Genomic DNA, 9,480 nt, shown 5'->3' with positions numbered 1-9,480 from the left:
GGCAAGAAAAGCATGCAACCTAGAGATTTACTTGGAGGAAGTGTACTTTGTGACGGCCTTTGTGCCCTCACTGACGGCGTGCTTGGCAAGTTCTCCAGGGAGCAACAGCCTGACAGCGGTCTGAATCTCCCGGCTGGTGATGGTGGAACGCTTGTTGTAGTGTGCAAGGCGGGAAGCCTCAGCTGCAATGCGCTCAAAAATGTCATTCACGAAAGAGTTCATGATAGACATGGCCTTGGAGGAGATACCGGTATCAGGGTGGACCTGCTTGAGCACCTTGTAGATGTAGATGCTGTAGCTCTCCTTCCTCCTGCGCTTCTTCTTCTTATCACCCTTGGTGATAGACTTTTGGGCCTTACCGGCCTTCTTGGCAGCCTTTCCGGAAGTTTTGGGTGGCATGATGCTTGTCGTCGTACCTACGGGACGAAGTATGCTTCCCGCACTCCCAATTTTCCTTTTATTGTTCGACGCGCGCGCCAGCCTCCCCGTACAGGACCACGACTACTGGCTGATCTGGTGTACACAGAACATGCCAGTTGTCGCAATCTGACTCAGTCAACCGGGGCCGCCTATAAAAGCTAAACTCACCTTTGCCAAATCACAGGCACAGGTCAAACCAAGCAGCCACAGCAAACAGACCACAGTCTCAGAGCAGCGATACCCGGCCAATCAGCGAGCCCGCTCCCTCATTGCCAGATACCGCTACCCTGCACTAAGCTCTTTGTTGTGCTTTCGCTTACCGCGTGTTTAGCCAGTTCTCGCTGCCGCAACACCGTTTGACCTTTAAGTAACTTATGTTACTGAGAGCTAAAATAGACAAAGTGACACATAGACAGCTCCGTCAAGCCACCGTGGTCTGCCGCGACCTTGACCAGGCTAAGCTGTGTGTCACTGACCCTCACCACCGGTTATTGATTGAACCACAGGCCCTGAATGATAGTGTAGCTTCGGCTATTATCACTGCCATTCGGTGCCCAGTATTCAATCTCTCTTTGACCTCTTTTTCTGCCCCTGCCTTCTTCCATCTTTTCTTGTACTCTTCCTGGGCCTACGAGAGTTCTTGTGACTCTAGTATTCGCCTGGGGGAGGTTTGCAGCCCCAGTCCCCTTGTAGCAGATTGGGACCAGGGAGCATCACCAAGTACAAAGCCTCAATTCTTGAGAGGTACCGGAGAACTCCGCCGGTTCTTCCTCTTGAGAGGGTCAGGCTGCAGGGTCAGGGAAACCGCAGGTCTCCATAAACCTGCAACTCTAGTGAGTAGGGATAGGGTTAGGTCCCTGAAAAGGGTCTCCACTGACCACCACAGGAACACCCACACGACCTCTACAGCCCCTCCAAGAGGGGACGGGGGTGGGTTTGTAATTCCTGCCTTCCCTTTGGGTCAGTGGCGTAGGCTAACAACAACCCACCACCACCTCATGTCCTCATGAGGATCAAAATCCAATTGACTAATGGGCGACCCTCTTCTTCAAAGAGGGAAGCCCTCCTGCAAGCCCTTTTCGATGCTGAAATTCGGACCTTAAGGGTAATCACCGCCCACGACCACTACCTTATCATCTGTCAAGATGAGAAAAATGCTGAAGATCTTTTCACCACCACATGCAAAGATCTACTTATAAAGAAAGGTTTTGAGCCACAAATGCCACCTGAACTCAAAGCCAAACTCACACTGGTCCTTAAACAGCTCGATAGGGAGCTAGTAAAAGAAGCCCCTGAAAACATCAAGGAAGAGCTGGAAAGACAATTCCCAGATAACCAAATTGGCAACATCTTTGTCATGAAAAACAGATACCTGATGAAGATCCAATTCACGGACCACCAGACTACCGCCAATATCCAAGAAAAGGGGCTATACCTCTTTAATATCTTCATAAGTCCAAGACAAATTGAACCAGAAAGATTCACAACCATCGTGCAATGCATGCACTGCTACCGATATGGACACTTTAAAAACCAGTGTCCAGACAAGGAAAAGAAATTAAAATTGTGCTCAGAGTGTGGGTCCAACACCCACAACTACAGAGACTGTAAGTCTGCCAGCAAAAGATGCCTCAACTGCGGTGAAGGGCATCGAACCATGGCCAACTCTTGCCCCATAAGGAAAGAGGCCATGAAAACAACAAGAGAAGAAAGAGCTAAAAAAGAAGAAGAAAAAAAGGATATTCCCATCAAACGTGTAGCCGAGCAAACTGTAAAACAAACAATAGCCGCCACACAAAACGCATGGCTAAAACCCCTCATTAAAGAAATCAAAGAAGATAAAGAAAAAGATAAAAAAGAAAAACCAATAATTTTGCAACTACCCGATGACCTCTCTGTAGGCATCATGACGGCACTAATACATGCCCACCTGCAAAACATGATGGAGCCAGGACTTGGTTTTAGACACCATGTCAAAAAAGTTTTAAAAATTAATAAATTACCTGATCTTGACCTTGGAGACGGGGATTCCTGGGGGATCTTCAAAGTTCTCCCACCAAACACAATTAATACTACAACAGAAACCATACTCACACAAACCACAATCTCACCACATCACTCCCACCATCCACAACCGGATCTCGACCCACAGGACGAGCCAGAGACCGAACTCTTCACCACACCACAAAGGAAACCAACATCAGCACCAACACCAACACCAAACCCAACACCAACTCCCACACCCACAAACTCACCTGCACGCCCACGCACAACCAACACAGACAATCAGTCACCACAACACCCAAAACCACAACAAAAACAATCAGTCAAACCCAAAACAACACATGTACACCGCAAACACACAGACGATCTTACAGACTCTGAGGTCGATGATCAGTCCCTTCGCCATAGGGACGGTTACGACCTCAACCCCCAAACATACGGCATCCGCCTCTTTTCCATGGAGCCCTTACGCTACAAACACCTAAACAGACAACAACTGGCATACGAAATAGAACGCGGTACAATCAAATGGATATACACTAACACCACATACCAGAACCGCATTCACGAACAAAAAATCACACAACACTTACATGACGGAAACATCTTCATCCAGCCAGACACAATCGAAAAACTCAATCAACAAAACTTCGAACACCTACAGAATGGCTGGTACGATACATCCAAGTAACACCATGGCTGCAATACACACCACATTACACTCACGCCTCACGATCATTCAACATAATGTACACACATGGACATACAGACGAAGACAAGAACTCTGTAACCAGTACAGACAACACGACCCTGATATCATACTCATAAACTCACACTCACTCAAACACCCACAAACAGTAAAAATATACAACTACAACACATACACATCCAACAAAACAAACGAGATCAGTGATGGTATTGCCATTGCTGTCAAACAACACATCAAACACAAAATACTAGACACTTTCACCTCAGAACTCATGGCCATTGAAATAGACACCCCTCATGGACCCATTATCATCGCCACCACCTACATCCCCCCACGCAGACCTTACATAAACCAACCCGACCTCTTCCAGCTCCTGCGACACCGAAAACCAACATACATAATGGGAGACTTCAACGCACACCACAGACTTTTTGGATACAGAGACACAAATGCCGTCGGACGAGGCCTTGCCTCACTCATCTCCGACGGCAGACTCACCCACCTCGGCCCAGACGCCCCCACTTTCATACGTGCCAACAGCTCCACCACACCCGACATAGTTCTCGCCAACACACAAGCAAACCTAAACTACCACATAACCACAGACGACGTCACATCCAGTGATCACCTCCCCGTGATACTCACACTCTCCACCAACCCAATCATGTTACCTACACCACCCCGAGAGAACCTTAAACATGCAAACTGGGAAGGGTTTAAACAAGCACTTGAACACACACACACTCCAGATCTCGAGGGGCAACCCACACACACCATAGACCACCACCTTAACCAGTGGTACGCAGACATACAGACTGCCCGAGAGGCAAACATTCCTAAAACAACATTCAAAACACTTGCACACTACAGAGAAACACATCGTCTAAAAACACTAAAAATACAATACAGACACCTTCGGGACCTTGCTGAAACACAGGGATGGAACACAGAATTACGCACACGACACAGAGAAATTCAAATACAACTCACCAACGAAACAAAACAAATGAGCAACCAACACTGGGAAACACTCACAAGAGAACTCTGCAACAACATAAAAGATCCTAAGGTCTTCTGGATGAAACACAGAAGACTCATAGGATCGAACAGACAGACGATCACATACATATACAACACCAACAGACAAAAGATAGACACAGCAGAGGAGATGGAAGCAGTTCACAGGGAGTTCTGGCAACAGAACTTCCAAATCTCCCCTGCTGAAAACGCAACATTTGACCCAGACACAGAAGCCGAGGTTACACAATCACTACAACAACTGCAACACCTGACTCTCCCATCACAAACAATATCACTCAACACACTCACACCAGACAACCCCCTATCACACCCCATCACACCAGAAGACATGAGACATGCACACACACGATCACAAAACACAACACCAGGAGCCAGCAACATCAATAAACTTATCATGCAACACCTTCCACCCATCATGCTCACCAGACTACGACACATCTTCAACGCTGCCCTGGCAACAGGACACTTCCCAACCAAATTCAAACATGCATCACTCATCCTCATCCCCAAACCAGGGAAGCCACCTCACGAGGTGACCAGCTTCCGGCCCATTTCACTGCTGGAAGTTCCCGGGAAGCTGCTTGAGAGGATTATCACACGCAGACTTCAAACACATCTTGAATACAACAACATACACAACCCTAGGCAACACGGCTTTCGGCCACACAGAGGGACTGGGAGCGCAATCGCCCTCGCTTATGAGGAGATCGCTCTCAGTCTCGCAAACAAGCACCAAACCAACATTATACTTCGAGACGTCACCAAGGCCTTTGATAAGGTCTGGCATGACGGCCTCAAATACAAAATAACACAACTACAACTGCCTCCACATTTCACATGCCTCTTAAGCAACTTCCTGGACAACAGAACAGCCTCCATTCGCCTTGGTTCTTACCAAGGCCCTCTCATCCATCTCAGGAGTGGAGTTCCACAGGGCAGCGTCCTCTCACCCACACTCTACATCCTCTACACTGCCAACCTATCACCCCCAGCACCCTACAGCAATTACATCGCATACGCAGACGACATCACACAAATCATATCACACCCCTCCAAATCCAAAAACATCATGAAAGCAGCCACACAAACAGCCATAAACACGATCAACACCCACGAAAACAAATGGAAAATACAAACAAACACAAACAAATTCACAGTCATACCAGTGGCAAGACGCAACCCACCTCCACTCACAATAAACAACACAGACATACCCTACGCAACCACAGGAAACATGCTAGGCTTACACTTCAGCAGAAACGGTATTCACACACACGCACAACACCGAATAAAACAAGCAAGCACAGCTCTCAAAAAACTCAGACGCTTCTCATACTGCACAACACCCACCAAACTCAAACTCTACAAAACCACTGTAAGACCCATACTCGAATACACACCCATTCCACTGATTGCAATCTCAAAAACACAAAAACTCAAGATGCAATCCATACAGAACAAAGCACTATACTGGATAAACAACACCACTATACCAGACAGAATACGATACAGAATTACCGCACAATCACTACACCAAACATACAACATAGAGCCACTGAATATACGCATACACACACAAAGCAAACGAACCTGGGACCGCATACAACAAATAGACAATACAAACTACGACGACATCATAGACAAACACACAAACACACAAACAAATCACCCGTGGTGGCCCAGGACACTCCCACTTATACACGGAGATCCCCCAGAACCTCTCTACGCGAGCTAAATGTTTTGTTGGGGGGAAAGGCCTCCGATCTGCACGCATACGTGCGCGCAGGTCGAAGGATGTTTCCCACCCCCACAGAAAGCTCTCATTTATATATGTTTATTGATATTTTTTGTATGTAAACAATTTCATTTCATATTTCCTTTTCTTATAAGCCAACGCATAAACCACTTAGGCGAGGAAAAAGCCTCCTGACCGCTCACAGCTTGTGTTGTGTTTGTTTGTTTTTTGTTTATGCTGTGCTCGGTCCGGAGGATGATTTCCACGCGAAAAAATCACTGCAATGCCAAGACCATACCATCACCTTTACCGCCCTCCGCAGCCTATGCGCAACAAAAGACTTCACGCCTCACATTCACATCATCACCCCATCACATCATTACATCATGTTATCACATCATATAACACCACATCACACCACTGCATCATGTCATCACATCACACACTACCACATTCTCCCACAACCTTAACGAATTATGCGTTGGACACACATCAACTGTTTAATGTTTATAATATCTTCCAATGTTTTTGTTTGTTATAACCATATGTTCTGTTTACCACAATTCTCGTTTAAATTAAACAAAAGAGTGACCCACTGAACCTCGCTCTCAGCTCCTAGGAGCTGGAAGGGAGGCAGACGAGGGTCTCACCTGCAACAGGCTATCATAGCGGGATCATACCTGCTATGATAATCCCTGGCCGGCGAAAAAAAAAAAAAAAAAAAAAAAAAAAAAAAAAAAAAAAAAAAAAAAAAACTTGTGGTAGTTTAATTTCTTGTTATTGTTTATATTCATGCTCTTTTACCACACCTGTTTACATTCATGCTTAACCACAATTCTCGTTTAAATAAACAAAAGAGTGACCCACTGAACCTCACTCTCAGCTCCTAGGAGCTGGAAGGGAGGCAGACGAGGGTCTCACCTGCAACAGGCTATCATAGCGGGATCACACCTGCTATGATAATCCCTGGCAGGCGAGAAAAAAAAAAAAAAAAAAAAAAAAAAAAAAAAAAAAAAAAAAAAAAAAAAAAAAAAAAAGTTCTCGTTTCTTGTTCTTATTGATATTCATGCTTTTTGTTACCACACTTGTGTACATTCATCTTATTACCATAATTCTCGTTCAAATAAACAAAAGAGTGACCCACTGAACCTTGCTCTCAGCTTCTAGGAGCTGGAAGGGAGGCAGGCGAGGGTCTCACCTGCAACAGGCTACCATAGCGGGATCACACCTGCTATGATAATCCCTGGTAGGCGAAAAAAAAAAAAAAAAAAAAAAAAAAAAAAAAAAAAGAGAAAAAAAAAAAAAAAAAAAAAAAAAAAAAAAATGTATATGTATGTTTCTTGTTCTTATTGATATTCATGCTTTTTGTTACCACACTTGCGTACATTCATCTTATTACCATAATTCTCGTTCAAATAAACAAAAGAGTGACCCACTGAACCTCGCTCTCAGCTCCTAGGAGCTGGAAGGGAGGCAGACGAGGGTCTCACCTGCAACAGGCTATCATAGCGGGATCACACCTGCTATGATAATTCCTGGTAGGCGAAAAAAAAAAAAAAAACTTGTGGTAGTTTAATTTCTTGTTATTGTTAATATTCATGCTCTTTTACCACACCTGTGGTAAAAGAGCGTTCTCGTTTATTGTTCTTGTTATAATCATATGTTCTTTTTACCACATTCTTGTTTTAATTAAACAAAAGAGTGACCCACTGAACCTCGCTCTCAGCTCCTAGGAGCTGGAAGGGAGGCAGACGAGGGTCTCACCTGCAACAGGCTATCATAGCGGGATCACACCTGCTATGATAATCCCTGGCCGGCGAAAAAAAAAAAAAAAAAAAAAAAAGGAAAAAAAAAAAAAAAAAAAAAAAAAAAAAAAAAAAAAAAAACTTGTGGTAAATCTTTACTTTACTTGCGCTACTTACCATTATCTCTATTTTTCACGCTTTTCTTGCTTACCCTCAGCTTTCCTCATTACTTTTTTCTCATCACTTCATTTCACTTCAATTTTTTTTTTTTTTTTTTTTTTTTTTTTTTTTTTTTTTTTTTTTTTTTTTTTTTTTTTTTTTATTCCTTTGTTCCTTTCCATCATCATTCTTCCTCACTTACTTTCCAACTCTCTTGTTACCGTGCTCAACCTTCCTCACTCATTTGTTCCCATGTTTACTTTTCTCCTTACCATTTATCCCTATGTTGACATATGAATGAATGAGTAGCTGTGTCAACAACAGTACGATAGGGTACGAAGGGATGATAGGGTCAAATGGTACATGACATTGATGATTTTTTTTTTTTTTTTTTTTTTTTTTTTTTTTTTTTTTTTTTTTTTTTTTTTTTTTTTTTTCTCACGCTTTTAGACTTTTAATCAATAAAATGTTTTAACAAATAAAGGTGTCTCCTCCATCCAGCCTGGCTCCATTCACGATAAATAAACCACACTCCCGACCAGTTGCAACCAAAACATAAAAACCATGCAAGGGGTATCGCCCCCCTTCTTTTTATCTTATACTTCTTTAATCTTCAGGTAGCTAGCTACCCTTAGCTTTTCTTCCCCTCCTTAAACTAAGGATTCCTCCCACTCCTCCCCCCTTTAGTTCCTCAGACCCAAATCACGTTTTTTTTTTTTGCGAGGTCAAACCAAGCAGCCACAGCAAACAGACCACAGTCTCAGAGCAGCGATACCCGGCCAATCAGCGAGCCCGCTCCCTCATTGCCAGATACCGCTACCCTGCACTAAGCTCTTTGTTGTGCTTTCGCTTACCGCGTGTTTAGCCAGTTCTCGCTGCCGCAACACCGTTTGACCTTTAAGTAACTTATGTTACTGAGAGCTAAAATAGACAAAGTGACACATAGACAGCTCCGTCAAGCCACCGTGGTCTGCCGCGACCTTGACCAGGCTAAGCTGTGTGTCACTGACCCTCACCACCGGTCATTGATTGAACCACAGGCCCTGAATGATAGTGTAGCTTCGGCTATTATCACTGCCATTCGGTGCCCAGTATTCAATCTCTCTTTGACCTCTTTTTCTGCCCCTGCCTTCTTCCATCTTTTCTTGTACTCTTCCTGGGCCTACGAGAGTTCTTGTGACTCTAGTATTCGCCTGGGGGAGGTGTGCAGCCCCAGTCCCCTTGTAGCAGATTGGGACCAGGGAGCATCACCAAGTACAAAGCCTCAATTCTTGAGAGGTACCGGAGAACTCCGCCGGTTCTTCCTCTTGAGAGGGTCAGGCTGCAGGGTCAGGGAAACCGCAGGTCTCCATAAACCTGCAACTCTAGTGAGTAGGGATAGGGTTAGGTCCCTGAAAAGGGTCTCCACTGACCACCACAGGAACACCCACACGACCTCTACAGCCCCTCCAAGAGGGGACGGGGGTGGGTTTGTAATTCCTGCCTTCCCTTTGGGTCAGTGGCGTAGGCTAACAACAACCCACCACCACCTCATGTCCTCATGAGGATCAAAATCCAATTGACTAATGGGCGACCCTCTTCTTCAAAGAGGGAAGCCCTCCTGCAAGCCCTTTTCGATGCTGAAATTCGGACCCTAAGGGTAATCACCGCCCACGACCACTACCTTA

The 9,480-nt window shown here is 44.9% G+C and overlaps 1 protein-coding gene across 1 annotated transcript; it reads right to left on the bottom strand.

The window, feature by feature from the left end:
- LOC125024739 (histone H2B) lies at window positions 1–414 on the bottom strand. Its single transcript, XM_047612489.1, has one exon. It carries the CDS (start codon window positions 397–399, stop codon window positions 28–30), a length of 372 nt encoding a protein of 123 aa, XP_047468445.1. The 5' UTR covers window positions 400–414; the 3' UTR covers window positions 1–27.
- Window positions 415–9,480: the final 9,066 nt, after the last annotated feature.

The sequence above is a fragment of the Penaeus chinensis genome, unplaced genomic scaffold (genome assembly GCF_019202785.1).
Source record: "Penaeus chinensis breed Huanghai No. 1 unplaced genomic scaffold, ASM1920278v2 CTG_3581, whole genome shotgun sequence".
NCBI lineage: Eukaryota > Metazoa > Arthropoda > Malacostraca > Decapoda > Penaeidae > Penaeus > Penaeus chinensis.
The sequence above is the reverse complement of the archived record's forward strand: the minus strand, read 5'-3'. Positions and strand labels throughout refer to the sequence as shown.